This window comes from Phyllobates terribilis, unplaced genomic scaffold, assembly GCF_046119375.1.
Source record: "Phyllobates terribilis strain yellow unplaced genomic scaffold, ASM4611937v1 Scaffold_1__5_contigs__length_1240528914, whole genome shotgun sequence".
Classification (NCBI taxonomy): domain Eukaryota; kingdom Metazoa; phylum Chordata; class Amphibia; order Anura; family Dendrobatidae; genus Phyllobates; species Phyllobates terribilis.
In genome coordinates, this window is record NW_027362761.1 from 1,014,762,377 (window position 1) to 1,014,779,957 (window position 17,581).

Below are 17,581 nucleotides of genomic sequence, written 5' to 3' on the forward strand. Positions count from 1 at the left end.
GAAGGATCAACCCTCCTAAGGCATCAATTTGGGTACATAGGTTATAGAAAGTTGAATAAATCTATACCTTGATATCTGCAATTTGGTGTCTTATTCCAGAGAAATCTACATAAAAAACAAGTAAATGAGCTTTCTGAGAGTCTACTTGTACTTCTTCCCCCTGGATGAGGTTGAGCAGTCATAAGCAGATAGCAATATGCCGGGTAAATAATAAGACACCCCCACAATAGCTTGGAGCTGGTGTCTCAGTGTGAAACATGTAATGAGAGACATTCTATTCTCCCTGATATCCCTGCTGAGCTGTGCATGATTGCAAAGTGCCTTGAGAAGAATAGAGATGAGTGTGATTACTAAAACTTCTACAACTTTCATTATGGCAGTCAGTTTGGGGCGAGGGGATACACCAGAGCTGACAACCCTATGACAGGAAAGCTGATAGAAGGGTTTGTAATGAGTCAAAGCTCAGCTCAGCTGTACTGCCCCTCTCCCCAACACTTTCTGCCTTGGTGAAAGCTGGAGAAGTTTTAATAATCAAATTCATCTCTATTCTACTCTTGGCATTATATAATCACATACAGCTCAGCAGGGAGATAAGTGAAGAGAACAGGCTGCATGTCATTGCATGTCTCACACTGAGAAACCTGCGTTAAGCTAATGTCAGTGGGTGTTCTTATTCCCCTTGCATGTTGCTGCCTGCTTATGATTAGTCAGCTTCATACATTAGGAGGAACTGCAAGCCCTAAGAGTCAGACTTCAGGGAAGATCTTTGTCCCACCCATAGATCTTAACAGTTAATTGACATATTAAGAAAAATGATGATTTTTCTGAAATAATACATTGGATTGCAGATATCAATGTGCTATTTTATACAACTTTCTATGACCGGCATGTCCATATAGACGGCTTAGGAGGGTTCATCCTTCTGACAGATTATCTTTCATTTATTATCTTCCTAAGTACTGTATGCAGCTTTTGGGTCTTGAGAGCCTAGTAATGTTTTCTATATTTGAAATACTGTGTTCCAAGACCTATAGCTGTCTAATTTTTCATTCAACGTAGTTATATGAAGGCTTGTTGTTTGTAAGACAAGTTATATTTTTAAATGGTATTATTCTGAGGTTTATACAAACATAAATACATACAATTCTGCAGTGTATTTTTTTTCCTATGGTGTTTACTATGCATGGTTAATGATTTCTTATCTTTATTCTAAGGGTTAGTATGATTATGGTGATACCAAGTTTATTTAGTTTTTGTTTTTTCATAATTTTGTACAATAAAATCCACATTTTTAAGCTTTTGTATTTGTTTGTTTTTTTGTTCAAATTTTCGAGAGGCAGATGAACGAAAAATAGCTATTCCGAATATTTTTCTATGCCATTTCTCGCATGCGTAAACTAATATGTTATTTTTATAATGGTGGAGCTTGTTATTGTTTCATATTTGATTAATTTACATAATAAAGAAATGGGTAAGGGCAATGACGTGAGTTTTCAAATATATTTTTAGATTTGTTCATTTTTTTAAACTTCTTATTTTAGTTTCACTTGGGAACTTCATCTCTCATATGATACACTGATACACTACAATACTTCTGCATTGTCTGTATTGTATTATCTCTTTGTCAGCGTAATGCTTACAGTCATCCCGTTAGACTCAGGCTTTGACCAAGTCTGTGGAGGACCAAGGTGGCAGCCATGAAGCTCTTTGTTAGACTGCCATACCAGCTCATTGACACCTCTGCATTTGGGTTGCGAGAGCGCAAGAGGCTGGTGGAGGGAGCTCTATCGCTCTGTCATACCTGTGTCAAATCAACTACGGATCACGACGGCTACTGACCATTTTATCTAAGGGGTTAGACTGGGTTAAACTGCGTGTATTGGCATGATGGATGTTTCTTTGATTTATCTTTAGGAGATACAGTGTACATTTTTTATATATCTGGTGCATTTCAAAATTGTCTAAATTGTCCATTTAAATTTCTTTTTATGTGTCAAATGATTAGCCTTACATCTGGACCACGGATTTGCAGCTTTTCAACCTATGCCTTTGATAATGTGTCTTAAAAGTACATTTAGAATAATGAATAATACTTATACGCCTATGAGTCCAGGCTTAATTTAAGTAGTAAAGCATATTGGTATTTAGTGACCTGTGATATCAGCATTACCTTCATAGCATGCCAGAGTTCATGAGCATCAAATGTAGGTGGAGAGTATATCAAGCCAACCATAACTTCCTTAAAATGACCATCTAGATTTTCTTTTAAGTCTTCAAGCAAGTTCTTTGGAAAAAAAATAAAGAATTAAAAAGTTGTGTTTTTTGTGCGACAGCACTTCTTCTATAAGAATTAGAACTAAGACAAACCTGGACAGCTAGAATGAGCTTCACTTTTGAAAATATTTTCTATTGTGTAGATTGCTTTCCACATGGAGAATTTTGCCCATATGATGGGAAATATTGCGCATTTACTTTGCCTTACTTACATTTATATACATATGAAATATATATATATATATAAATAAATATTTACTTATGTACTCCTCGACATTGAAATTGCAACACTAAAAAGAAAACCTCGTAAAACAGGATCGATAGACAGTGGAAACAAAAGTTTTAAAACATCTCAATATATTCAGTATGAAGAAGCGGCACCATGCGCTGAAATTCACGCAATTACACTCCTTGGCATGCTATCAATGAGGTTGTTAATGGTTGTCTGAGGAATGTTCTGCCATACTGAATGCATTTGGGCACACAAATAATCAAGATCTGCTGTATGCAGCTTACTTTGCAATTGCCGACCAATGACTTCCTACATATGCACAGTGGAGACAAGTCCGGAGATGCTGTAGGCCATAGTAGCATGATTAGGCCACACAGACTGCTCATAGTGGCTCAAGCAACATGTAGCCTGGTGTTGTCATGTTGAAAAACAGCTTCTGGAACACTTTGGAGAAATAGTCATAACACTGGTTCCATGATCTAATCAGTGTATGTAGAGCTGTTAATTTACCTGGAATGAAGACTAGAAAGGTCCAGCTACTGTACATTATGCCAACCTACACCATAATCCCGGGAGCAGGACTAGTGTGATGTTCCCTCATGAAAGCTTCTTCAATGCTTCTCGTTACTGATCTCAAAGGCTGTAATGGGGCAGAGCAAGACAACAATGGAGACTGGAATGGAGGTGTTTCCTCTTCAGTTATGAATCCCGGTTTTGTCATGGACACAATGATAGCCAGGGATTGGTCTGTAGACAACATGGGCAATGCCATGAAGAGGTTTTCACACCAGGTAAGAGAATGTCATACTGCATGGTAGCCAGACCCCACTAGTCTTCATTCAGGTACACTAACAGTTCAGCATTACATTGATTTGGTCAAAGGGAGCTGCCAGCAGCAGATCTTGAAGATTTGTGTTCACAAATGCATCTAGCATGGCAGAACATTCCTCAGACAACATTAATATTAATAACCTCCTTGATAGTAGCCAAGGCCTGTACGGTAAGTGTAAGAGTATTTTTGCTTGTGGCACTCTTACTCAATACTTAAAAAATCGAGATATTTTGAAATTTTTGCTTCCATTCTTTAATCATATGTACAACTCTGGCAAAAATTAAGAGACCACTGAACAGTTTTCTATTGGAAAGCATGGAAAGACTGGTGGAAAGCATGCCAAGACGCATGAAAGATGTGATTAAAAATCATGGTTAGTCCACCAAATATTGATTTCTGAACTCTTCCTGAGTTAAAACATGAGTAATTCGAGGTCTGAAAGCACTGTTTCTTTTTTAGTGTTTTGACGCTTTATCATTTGCTGCAAATAAATACAACATTTTTAGCTTTGAATTTTGGAGACATGTTGTCAGTGGCTTATAGAATAAAACAACAATGTACATTTTACTCAAAAATATATCTATAAAGAAAAAAATCAGAGAAACTGAAAATTTTGCAGTGGTCTCTTAATTTTTGCCAGATCTGTATATCATTAACAGGGCTATTCATCCTGTGATCTCATTAGTTCCACAACTTTTTCTTCTCTTTTTGGTGTTATAATTTCAATGTTGAGAAGTGTATATACTGCATATGTACTTTTTCTACAGTCAGCCTTTATATGATAGCGTAGATAAATTATAACCTTTCCAAATTATTCTTTTAGCAGTAATGTATCCTCCAGTGTTTCTATAAGGCGGCCTATGTTACACAGAGGATATGCGCTGTAAGTGCAAAGTGCTATAATGAGTGCTTTTATGACTATTTTTTCTTGCCTGCATGGTATATGTAATTGCCAGTCTATGCACAGCTTCAGCTACATTGCACTAAGAATGCAATGTGTAAAAAACACAACATATAATTCTTTTTAACATTAGCATCATCAGTTAAATATTAAGGCAACCTATAGAACTCTGCTCACAAAAAGCATTACATCAATTTAGTTACATAATACAACGTTATTATCTGGAGTGATCTAAAAATATTCCTGGATGGAAAATTTCCCATTGGCAGTACATGCTTTGCTAACCATTAAACAACATTCTAGATATTTTTTCAATGACGTTCATACTCAGGTTTCATAAAACAGCCAATGTACCAACGCACATAAACATATCTGGGGTCCTTGTCACGGTAATGCCTTGTAATGCAGCCATGCATACTGGATCAAAATGTAGTGGTACACAAAGATTTTTTATTCAGCATCCAAAGAAAAAACAATCCTTGCATGATCCATTAGTTGCTATATGTTTTTTAAGTTCATTCCTTAGACGTACTGATTTCCTTAAAAGTCTTGACAAATATTCTAACATACAAAACCCGAGACAGAAACTAAATAAAAAATACCCTGCTGTAAGTAAAAGCAATATTGCATATAAATAACATAAAAAAACATTGTTCACTAAGTACCCTATCAAACATAGCCTAAAAACTCAATGTCTGCCGGACAGTGTCTGTCCGGCATAGCAGTGCTGCTGGTTCCAATGAGACACAGATCAGCTATACCAGTGTCTTTTGTCTTTGTAGTTGGCTATTATAGTTTCTTTTTTCTTCTGTAACTGGGGGTCCTATGGACACACCAGTTACAGTGGTAAAAAAACACAATAAAGGAAAAAATAGGTCTCTTGGAGAAAAATGATGTAAAAAATAAATTCACATAAACAGTGGATACGGAAAGTATTCAGACCTCTTTAAATCTTTCACTCTTTGTTTCATTGCAGCCATTTGGTAAATTCTAAAAAGTTCAATTTTTTTTCTCATTAAAGTACACTCTGCACCACATCTTGACTGAAAAAAACAAATATAGAAATGTTTGCAAATTTATTAAAAAAGAAAAACTGAAATATCACATGGTCATAAGTATTCAGACCCTTTGCTCAGACACTCATATTTAAGTCACATGCTGTCCATTTCCTTGTGATCCTCCTTGAGATGGTTCTACTCCTTAATTGGAGTCCAGCTGTGTTTAATTAAACTGATAGGACTTGATTTGGAAAGGCACACACCTGTCTATTTAAGACCTCACAGTTCACAGTGCATGTCAGACCAATTGAGAATCATGAGCTCAAAGGAACTGCCCAAGGAGCTCAGAGACAGAATTGTGGCAAGGCACAGATGTGGCAAGGTTACGAAAGAATTTCTGCATTACTCAAGGTTACTAAGAGCACAGTGGCCTCCATAATCCTTAAATGGAAGAAGTTTGGGACCACCAGAAGCCTTCCTAGACCTGGCCTTCCAGCCAAACTGAGCAATCGTGGGAGAAGAGCCTTTGTGAGAGAGGTAAAGACGAACCCCAAGATCACTGTGGCTGAGCTCCAGAGACACAGTAGGGAGATGGGAGAAAGTTCCACAAAGTCAACTATCACTGCAGCCCTTCACCAGTCGGGCCTTTATGGCAGGGTGGCCCTGTTAGGGTGAACACTTTGGTATGTTCACTAGTTGCCTTCTCCTGGCCTAATGGATATGATCAAGTGCATGCAAGAAAGAATAACATCAGACACACACAGTCGGATGTAAGCTCTCCTTGATCAGCTATGGCACAGCTCCAAGTGTCCTTTATTCAACCCGAACATAGACTTATATATACTGTAAATAGGGGCTCGGTTAGCCCTAGAATGTGAGTAACCAGATGTATTTATTGGTTAGTCCATGGGCAGATCCATGAGGTCATCAGGGTGGATTTGGTCCATGAGGTCATCAGGGGGCGTAGTCCGTGAGGTCATCAAGGTGGATTGGTCCATGAGGTCATCAGGGGGCGTGATCCATGCAATGTGTCGCTCTGTGGTTAGTTAGTCCTTCTATAGAATGCAGCTTCCTACCAGAACAGAGCATGGTGTGATGAAACAGGAAATGGCAGCCATGTTTTGATCTAAACAACCTTATGTAAGGTGAAGTAATACACTTTGTGGGTCTTTTCTCTCAATCTCCTATGTCTTGAGGTTAATTAAGTATTTGAGCCTATGGCTCTCCTCAACAGCCCGACGGAAGCCTCTGCTCAGTGCAAGATATATGAAAGAATGCATAGAGTTTGCTCAAAAACATATGAACGACTCCAAGACTATGAGAAATAAGATTCTCTGGCCTAATGAGACAAAGATAGAACTTTTTGGTGATAATTCTAAGCGGTATGTGTGGAGAAAACCAGGCACTACTCATCACCTGCCCAATACAATCCCAACAGTGAAAGATGGTGGTGGCAGCATCATGCTATGGGGGTGTTTTTCAGCTGCAGGGACAGGACGACTGGTTGCAATTGAAGGAAACATGAATGCGGCCAAGTACAGAGATATCCTGGATGAAAACCTCTTCCAGAGTGCTCTGGACCTCAGACTTGGCCAAAGGTTCACCTTCCAACAAGACAATGACCCTAAGCACACAGCTAAAATAACAAAGGAGTGGCTTCAGAACAACTCTGTGACCATTCTTGACTGGCCCAGCTACAGCCCTGACCTAAACCCAGTTGAGCATCTCTGGAGAGACCTGAAAATGGCTGTCCACCAACGTTCACCATCCAACCTGATTGAACTGTAGAGGATATGCAAGGAAGAATGCAGAGGATCCCCAAATCTAAGTGTGAAAAACTTGTTGCATCATTCCCAAGAAGACTCATGTCTGTACTAGCTCAAAAGGGTGCTTCTACTCAATACTGAGCAAAGGGTCTGAATACTTATGACCATGTGATATTTCAGTTTTTCTTTTTAATAAATTTGCAAAAATTGCTACATTTCTGTTTTTTTCAGTCAAAATGGGGTTCAGAGTGTACTTTAATAAGAAACAAATGAACTTTTTAGAATTGACCAAATGGCTGCAATGAAACAAAGAGTGAAAAATTTAAAGGGGTCTCAATACTTTCCGTACACACTGTATTTATATATATATATATATATATATATATATATATATATATACAGTACAGACCAAAAGTTTGGACACACCTTCTCATTTAAAGATTTTTCTGTATTTTCTTGACTATGGAAATTGTACATTCACACTGAAGGCATCAAAACTATGAATTAACACATGTGGAATTATATACTTTACAAAAAAGTGTGAAACAACTGAAAATATGTCTTATATTCTAGGTTCTTCAAAGCAGCCACCTTTCGCTTTGATGACTGCTCTGCACACTCTTGGCATTCTCTTGATAAGCTTCAAGAGGTAGTCACCGGAAATGGTCTTCCAACAATCTTGAAGGAGTTCCCAGAGATTCTTAGCACTTGTTGGCCCTTTTGCCTTCACTCTGCGGTCCAGCTCACCCCAAACCATCTCGATTGGGTTCAGGTCTGGTGACTGTGGAGGCCAGGTCATCTGGCGTAGCACCCCATAACTCTTCTCCTTGGTCAAATAGCCCTTACACAGCCTGGAGGTGTGTTTGGGGTCAGTGTCCTGTTGAAAAATAAATGATGGTCCAACTAAACGCAAACCGGATGGAATAGCATGCTGCTGCAAGATGCTCTGGTAGCCATGCTGGTTGAGTATGCCTTCAATTTTGAATAAACCCCAAACAGTGTCACCAGCAAAGCACCCCCACACCATCACACCTCCTCCTCCATGCTTCACGGTGGGAACCAGGCATGTAGAGTCTATCTGTTCACTTTTTCTGCGTCGCACAAAGACACGGTGGTTGGAACCAAAGATCTCAAATTTGGACTCATCAGACCAAAGCACAGATCTCCACTGGTCTAATGTCCATTCCTTGTGTTCTTTAGCCCAAACAAGTCTCTTCTGCTTGTTGCCTGTCCTTAGCAGTGGTTTTCTAGCAGCTATTTTACCCTGAAGGCCTGCTGCACAAAGTCTCCTCTTAACAGTTGTTGAAGAGATGTGTCTGCTGCTAGAACTCTGTGTGGCATTGAACTGGTCTCTAATCAGAGCTGCTGTGAACCTGCGATTTCTGAGGCTGGTGACTCAGATAAACTTATCCTTAGAAGCAGAGGTGACTCTTGGTCTTCCTTTCCTGGGGCGGTCCTCATGTGAGCCAGTTTCTTTGTAGCGCTTGATGATTTTTGCAACTGCACTTGGGGACACTTTCAAAGTTTTCCCAATTTTTTGCACTGACTGACCTTCATCTCTTAAAGTAATGATGGCCACTCGTTTTTCTTTACTTAGCTGCTTTTTTCTTGCCATAATACAAATTCTAACAGTCTATTCAGTAGGACTATCAGCTGTGTATCCACCTGACTTCTGCACAACACAACTGATGGTCCCAACCCCATTTACAAGGCAAGAAATCCCACTTATTAAACCTGACTGGGCATACCTGTGAAGTGAAAACCATTTCCGGTGACTACCTCTTGAAGCTCATCAAGAGAATGCCAAGAGTGTGCAAAGCAGTCATCAAAGCAAAAGGTGGCTACTTTGAAGAACCTAGAATATAAGACATATTTTCAGTTGTTTCACACTTTTTGTTAAGTATATAATTCCACATGTGTTGATTCATAGTTTTGATGCCTTCAGTGTGAATGTACAATTTTCTTAGTCATGAAAATACAGAAAAATCTTTAAATGAGAAGGTGTGTCCAAACTTTTGGTCTGTACTGTATTTAACTCTCCTGTTAGGTTTTTTCTAGTTTGCTGGTCACATGACCATTTTTGCCTATTTAATCCGGCTCCGCCCTCCTGGCCTTGCTGGACTTCATTGTATTTACTACTCTTGAGCTAGCTTGGTGCTCTGTTACCGTTCTCTGTTAGTTTTGCTAGGTCTTCGGACCTCTATGTTCTTTGTTGTGTGTTGTCTTTGACTGCTACAATTTCTGCTAGGAGGTGTCCATCTTTATCCCAGTCCCTAGTTCTTGTAGGGATCCCTCCCTTGCATCTATAGGTCTTCGTACAGACTAGCCGAGGACTTTAGCGGGTCTGATCGCAGGATCAGGTTCCCCGTTACATCGTAGGGATCCAGTTTAGTTCTATTGTAGGGACAGATCTCCTGTCTTTCCTTAGTGCTTGTAGCAGATCATAACAATTACAACAACTGTTAAGAGGAGACTTTGTGCAGCAGGCCTTCATGGTAAAATAGCTGCTAGGAAACCACTGCTAAGGACAGGCTACAAGCAGAAGAGACTTGTTTGGGCTAAAGAACACAAGAAATGGACATTAGACCAGTGGAAATCTGTGCTTTGGTCTGATGAGTCCAAATTTGAGATCTTTGGTTCCAACCACCGTGTCTTTGTGCGACGCAGAAAAGGTGAACGAATGGACTCTACATGCCTGGTTCCCACCATGAAGCATGGAGGAGGAGGTGTGATGGTGTGGGGGTGCTTTGCTGGTGACACTGTTGGGGGTTTATTCAAAATTGAAGGCATACTGAACCAGCAAGGCTACCAGAGCATCTTGCAGCGGCATGCTATTCCATCCGGTTTGCGTTTAGTTGGACCATCATTTATTTTTCAACAGGACAATGACCCCAAACACATCTCCAGGCTGTGTAAGGGCTATTTCACCAAGAAGGAGAGTGATGGGGTGCTACGCCAGATGACCTGGCCTCCACAGTCACCAGACCTGAACCCAATCGAGATGATCTGGGGTGAGCTGGACCGCAGAGTGAAGGCAAAAGGGCCAACAAGTGCTAAGCATCTCTGGGAACTCCTTCAAGATTGTTGGAAGACCATTTCCGGTGACTACCTCTTGAAGCTCATCAAGAGAATGCCAAGAGTGTGCAAAGCAGCCATCAAAGCAAAAGGTGACTACTTTGAAGAACCTAGAATATAATACATATTTTCAGTTGTTACACACTTTTTTGCTAAGTATATAATTTCACATGTGTTAATTCATAGTTTTGATGCCTTCAGTGTGAACGTACAATTTTCAAAGTCATGAAAATACAGAAAAATATTTAGATGAGAAGGTGTGTCCAAACTTTTGGTTTGTACTGTATATATATATATATATATATGTATATATATATATATATATATATATATATATATATATACACATATATGTATGGAAATGTATATAAATGTAAATATTGTAAAAGAAAATATAAAGTTTTTTCAGCAAAAGTTCAACAAAATGTGATTTTCATATAAAATACATTTTGTTACATATGCACAGTGTATACATAAAGCTTCACCTAATAAAGTATCCACATGACTGTAAAGACTTAAAAAAATCATTTAACAGTTTTTTTGGTGTGAAACTTGAACAGTAAAAAAAGATAACCATAAAAAACTTATTTTTTTCAATATTTGTATAGCAAAAAAATAGTTTTTATTAAAATATATGTATTTCAATACCACACTAAATAAAAATACAATTTTCCTGCATAATAAAAGTCTCCTATAGCCTAACCACTGCAAAAAATAAAAAGGTTATGGATGCTGAAAGGAATAGATGCAAAAATGAAAGAAAAAAAAAATTTGTCTGGTTATTAAAGGGTTATCCAGGACTTTTATTATTTTTGTTTATGGGGCTAAGCACTAACAGGCAGGTAGTTACTAATTACCTTCATGAAATGCATAGGGACGATCGCTCCCAGCTCAGCTGGCAATTCCTCTCCTTTATTTCACCGCTCGTTAACAGAGCAGCACCTTCTCTAGCGGTCTGCTCTGTTGACATGGCGAAACTGCAGACATCATGCTGATTGAAATCCAGCTCGCTTCAGTTAAGTAGCGGGGAGCAAAGCTGTCACTTATCATGACATCGGCAGTGATGACCCGTGAGCAGAGCAGAGTGGAAGAGAAGACGCTGCTCTGTCGACGTAACATCAGCAGAAGCAGGGGAATTGCCAACAGGAGTGGTTCATGACTGCTCTGCGCTGGTAGAAATCTTCACTGGGTAGAACAGGCAGGTAGTTAGAGTTACACACCTGGCCCTGGTATTCCAGTAAATGTTTTTTCCCCCTGGGTCCGCTGCCTGTAGTTGTGGTCCACGTCTGGTTTTGCAAGTTGCCCAGCGTGGCTCATTGACATCACCTCCCTAGTTTTATTTAAGGCTCACTGACACACACATCTGTGTTTTCAGATTGTGGTTCAGGACTATTGTTTGGTTTTCTTCACTTCCAGTGAACACTATGCTAACCTGCCTCCTTCTTTGCTGACGTCACCCAGATCTGGGGCATAGTGGGTCCACTGCACAAAGTGAGATTAACAGTTAGCAACTACCTGCCTATTAGTTCTTGGCTCCATAAGCAAAAATAATAAAGTCCCAGATAACCCCTTTAAGGCTCTTTCAGGCCTGGTCATCTAGGTGTAAATAGAAACTATTAGGGTACAATCACATCTGCGTATAAAAAGTAGCTGAGATTCTTAGTCAGAAAAGTTGGAGAGTATCAGGCGACTCTCATGCGTTTTTTTCCTCAGATCTTTATCATATGTATTAAAGCAATAGATATAATACAATAATGATAGACTATAACACAACAGATCATTCTCTGCAAATAACAGATATTTAGATATTTTATACCCTGCCATACAAACTCCCATAGGCCTCTGCGATCATAATTCTTTGTGCACTGCTGCGTTGGGTAAGAATATCAATCAACACGTCCTTGTCACAACCTGGAGAGAAATAACATAGTTAACATTTGTTTTGTACTACACACATCTATCTATCTATCTATCTATCTATCTATCTATCTATCTATCTATCTATCTATCTATACATATATATATGTGTGATTCAGCACTACTGGAAATGTCTACACAGGGCCTTGCTTTTTTACTTTTTTTTGGTAGTGTTAGAAGCATCTGCTTTGTAATTGTATGTTTTACATATCGCTAATAGCCTGATAATTCTACAAGTTTTTGTGGCTGGATAATGTTTTGCGGCTGATACATTATCTCTTAAAAGTGTCAGGGTATAATCACAAGGAGTTTATCTCATGTATATGTTACTGTAAAAGTCAGAAGGCCGGTAAAACCTAGGATTTACCGGTCAATCTGGCCCTTTACCGAGTCCGTCGGTAAAAGCTCAAAATGAAAAGTAAAATTGGACTTTTACCTGTGAAGTCTTGGTAAATGTTAACATTTACCGTTGAGCGTGGTAAAAGTCATAAATATCAGGTGTGAAGATGGAACATCTGACTTTAACTAAGCGTAGTTGGTAAATGTGCACATTTACCACGGCTTCTTGGTAAATGTAGCTGAGAAGGGTGTAATAAAAAGTGTAAGCCACCGCGGGAAAGGTGTCTGATTAGGCAGATACGGCGAGGAAATGGAGGACACAGTGGGAAAGGTGTCTGATTAGGCAGATACGGCAGGAAATGGAGGACACAGTGTTCAAAGTTTTTATAAATGTAATAAGAGTAAATGGGGAAAATATGGTAATAACAATGAACAAAATCTGCTACCCTGTAAGGTATCTGCTACCCTGTAACGTATGTACGTTCTATATATACAGATGTCAATCCTGACTATCCTTAACGTATGTACGTTCTATATATACAGATGTCAATCCTGACTATGATCCTATGATTATTGTTCCGATCATACAAAAAGTGCCCACTTCCCGCTAACATACAACCACTAACCCCACACTAAAATATGCAAAAGAGAACGTCCTATGAATCTTAGGGTATCAGTGTTCCGCAGCACCCTCTCACAAAAAGTTACAAGAAGTACACACGCTGCCGGTGTAGTAGTGTATAAATTGTCCTGTACTTAGCTTCCTGTAGAGCGCAGAGTCCAAAGTCTTTCCAAGGGCCCCTTGCAAGGTGGATGCTAACACCGCTCACACGATTTACCGTTGCCGCGCCAATGTGGTAGAACCAGAAGATATGCAGATAAGCTCTGAGCCGGAGTTGCTGGGTGCCATGAACAGTCTGTTCCACCCGAGCACCGTAGTCTCTGATCAGGGGAATCGGAAGACAGCGCATTCCGAGAAAAGGCTGGAAGGAAACAGCGCAACAGCCCTGTCTGGGCTCAGTCTAGTCAGCACAGCACCAGTCCTCTCACTCTCCCTAAAATAGCTCCTGCCTCAAGTCCTAGTTTCCTGGGGTGCTCTTCTTAGATTGCTGCCCAATCACTGCCTGAAGAAAATCACTAACTCATCAATGGCAGTGTTAGACCAGTAGATGGTGCTGTTGTACAGTCTTTCACACAATGCTGAGTAACCCTATTACAAAAGAACATGGGATTCTTGCCAAGCAGTGTGGGTAAATGGGCGTACTTCCTGTTTGTGTCCTCATGCTGGACGACTGCCTGAGTGTTTTGCAAGCTGCACATACTGCTCAAAGCTGCATAGCCGACTGCCTGTCAAAGCTGCACAGGCACTAGCTGATTGTCAGATCATGAGTGAGAAAATGGAAGATCGTTTTTCAGAGCTCTTGAATGAAGTGGTGGAGAAAAAGCGAGATAACAATTTTTATCTCACGAACGATAAATACGAGAATATATTGAAAGAAGTGAATGAGGCTAAGGTGGCGGTACCTAAACAGAGTATTCACTACAGGCGTTTGAAGAGGTACGAAATCATGATCGTCGGAAGTGATGAAAAGTTAATTGCACCAATCTCGTGTGAAAAAGACAACGTGTTGCATTACGTTCGGTGTGCAGAACTGTTTAGTGTCATTCATAATGCGCACATCAGTACCGGCCACGGAGGGCGGACCAGGATCCTAAAGGAGGTGAACCGTAAGTTCAAAAATGTCACAACGGAGTCAATAGTTATTTATCTGCGACTCTGCCAGCCATGCCAGAAAAAACAGAAGATTACCAAAAAAGGCCTTGTTGTGAAACCCATCCTACACAGTGAAATGAATTCTCGTGCTCAAGTCGATCTCATTGACATGCAATCCAATTGTGATAATGATTTCAAGTTCATATTCGTCTATCAAGACCACGTCACTTAATTTGTTCTTCTACGTGCTTTATGCACTAAAAGAGCAGAAGAGGTTGCGTACCACCTCCTTGACATTTTTTCCACTTTTGGTGCCCCGTGTATTCTGCATTCTGATAATGGGAGGGAATTTTGTAATAAGGTCATACAGAGTTTGTGCGCGATGTGGCCTGATAATAGTGCATGGTAAACCAAGACACAGCCAGTCCCAAGGCTCCGTGGAAAGAGCAAATCAAGACATTGAAAACATGTTGTCAACGTGGATGGAAACAAATAAGACACCCAAGTGGTCTGAGGGCCTTTGCTTTGTACAAGCAATGAAAAATAGAGCATACCAAGAGGGAATAAAATGCTCGCCCTATGAAGCTATGTTCGGAGTACCAATGCAGATGGGTCTAGCTACCTCCAAAATTCCTAGTGATGGGATCAGAAATCTCTCTTCAGAAGAAGATCTTGAAAAAATGTTTGTTGGTTTGCAAGAGGAACCTAGTGATCCGACATCACCAACAGAAGCCGAAGGGTCAGATGAATCTAACTTTCATCACACGTCAGCACCGACAGCCGCATAAGCTTCGGATGAATCCAACTGTCATCAGCTGTTCACAACGGAAGGAGAAGCTTTGGACTTATCCAACTGTCCGCACACCTTAACAGCATATGAAACTCCACCAATTTTGCCATCCAAGAATAATGAAGACCTAAAAGAAAAAAGTGTCTAGTCAAAGCCTTCTAAGAAAGATGGAGAACTTCATGATGATCAGCAACCTGACGTTTTGATTTCGCATACAATCAATAGAAGAATTGGTGCGGTCAGAAGAGTTCGAAAAGCTGCAAGAGAAGGACTTGAAACACAGGCCAAGAAAATGTTGAAATGTTCCAGTCAAAAATTACCCGAACCTAACATTGGACAGAACATTAGAAACAGAATTCCAGACGTCGACCGTTCAAAAATGGACCCTAAGTCGATCATTGCGATTATTATAAAAAAAGAAGATGACTTCTACCAAGTGGGGACTGCCGCTGTGATCCTAAATGCAGTAGGAACTCCCCACCCACTAGGGTCATCCCGCCCTCTGGCCGGACCCCCCTTCTCCACCACTTAAGGATCACTACTTACCGGAGGCTACCAGAGGCTTCCCAGGTCTCGTCGGCCGGCCGCATCCTCCTTCTTCCGGGTCACATGACTGCATACGTCACCACGAAAGTGACAGGTGCATAAGTCATGTGACACGAGTTGTGTCACATGACTTACGCATGCGTCACTTGCGTGGTGATGTATGCAGTCATGTTACCCGGAAGGAGAACGCGGACGACGAGACCTGGGAAACCTCCGGTAAGTAGCAATTTAGCTTTATACCTGTCTGCCCTGCACACTCGCACCATCCATGCCTTCCGATGATGCATGAAACATGCATTATCGGAAGGCACGGATATATCTGACAGATATCGGGATTATCCGTATCCGTACAGCTCGTTATCCGCTCGGATAACGGGTCTGGATGGATCTATCCGCTTATCCCTAGTCACAATTACAGAATTACATAGTTTTGAAGTTGCGTTATTCTTGTATTTGCGTTAATTTGACATTTTTGAGAAGTATTTTCCTACATAAATGTTTCCTATTTGAATTCAGAATTACATAGTTTTGAAGTTGTGTTATTCTTGTATTTGCGGTAATTTGTCATTTTTGAGAAGTATTTTCCTACATAAATGTTTTCTATTTGCATTTTCCTATTTGCATTCAGAATTACATAGTTTTGAAGTTGCGTTATTCTTGTATTTGCGGTAATTTGTCATTTTTGAGAAGTATTTTCCTACATAAATGTTTTCTATTGCATTTTCCTATTTGTATTTGTTCATTTGCATTTGCATTTTGAAGAATAAAATTATTTCTAACGATTAAGGCCTTCATCAGAGTCGTAAATTGCATTTAGTTAACTTTTACCACCATCATCTGCTGGTAAGAGTCAGAATTCTGTGACTTAAAGTTACTTTTACCAACACATGCTGGTAGTTACTTTTACCAACACATGCTGGTAAATGTAAAGATTTACCAATTCGCCCAGGTAAAAGTCCAAAATCGTTCGTTTATATGGAATACATCTGACTTTTACCAACGCTGTTGAGAAATGTTAAGATTTACCAAGACTCCACCGGTAAAAGTCCAATTTTACTTTTCATTTTGAGCTTTTACCGACGGCCTCGGTAAATGTCCAGATTGACCGGTAAATCCTAGGTTTTAACGACCTTCTGACTTTTACAGTAACATATACACATCAAAATTCGCATGAAAAGTGCCCACAAACCTCTTCCCATTATTTCTTTATTTTACACAGAAAATGCTTTACTTCATATAGTATTTTTCTACTGAAGATTTGAAGAACACTTTAATAAATAACATGTCAATTATTGAATCAGTTTCAATGCTACAGTGTCCATTTTAGGACATGATCAGGTATCAAAATCAAACATCAGAATGATGAGGCTAAATACCCTGTTTGAGAACTGATTTTGATAAGTGATTCTGACGAGTGATTCTGACAAGTGATTTTGACAAATGATTTTGATGAGTGATTTTGACGGGTGATTTTGATGAGTGATTCTGACAAGTGATTCTGACAAGAGATTTTGAAAAGTGATTCTGACGAGTGATTTTGACGAGTGATTCTGACAAGTAATTTTGACGAGTGATTTTGACGAGTGATTCTGACGAGTGATTCTGACGAGTAATTTTGATGAGTGATTCTGACAAGTGATTCTGACAAGTGATTTTGACAAGTGATTCTGACGAATGATTTTGACGAGTGATTTTGATGAGTGATTCTGACGAGTGATTCTGACAAGTGATTCTGACGAGTGATTTTGACGAGTGAATCTGACGAGTGATTCTGACGAGTGATTCTGACGGGTGATTCTGATGAGTGATTCTGACCAGTGATTTTGACAAGAATCACTTGTCAGAATCATTTGTCAAAATCACTTGTCAGAATCACTTGTCAGAATCTCCTCATCAAAATCACTCATCAAAATCACTCGTCAAAATCACTTGTCAGAATCACTTGTCAGAATCACTCATCAAAATCACTCATCAGAATCACTTGTCAGAATCACTTGTCAGAATCACTCATCAAAATCACTTGTCAGAATCACTCATCAAAATCACACGTCAAAATCACTTGTCAGAATCACTCATCAAAATCACTCGTCAAAATCACTTGTCAGAATCACTTGTCAGAATCACTTATCAAAATCAGTTCTCAGACAGGGTATTTAGCCTCAAACTGACATCATTCTGATGTTTGGTTTTGATATCT

The 17,581-nt window shown here is 39.7% G+C and overlaps 1 protein-coding gene across 1 annotated transcript in view; it reads right to left on the reverse strand.

The window, feature by feature from the left end:
- The window catches only part of ANXA10 (annexin A10), a 154,674-nt gene that overhangs the window by 62,312 nt on the left and 74,781 nt on the right, over nucleotides 1-17,581 (reverse strand). The window contains exons 3-4 of the mRNA XM_073644296.1: nucleotides 11,895-11,989; nucleotides 2,171-2,284 (exon numbers count right to left, since the gene is read on the reverse strand). Of these exons, the coding sequence (XP_073500397.1) occupies nucleotides 2,171-2,284; nucleotides 11,895-11,989 (209 nt within the window). The remainder of the gene's footprint in view (nucleotides 1-2,170; nucleotides 2,285-11,894; nucleotides 11,990-17,581) is intronic.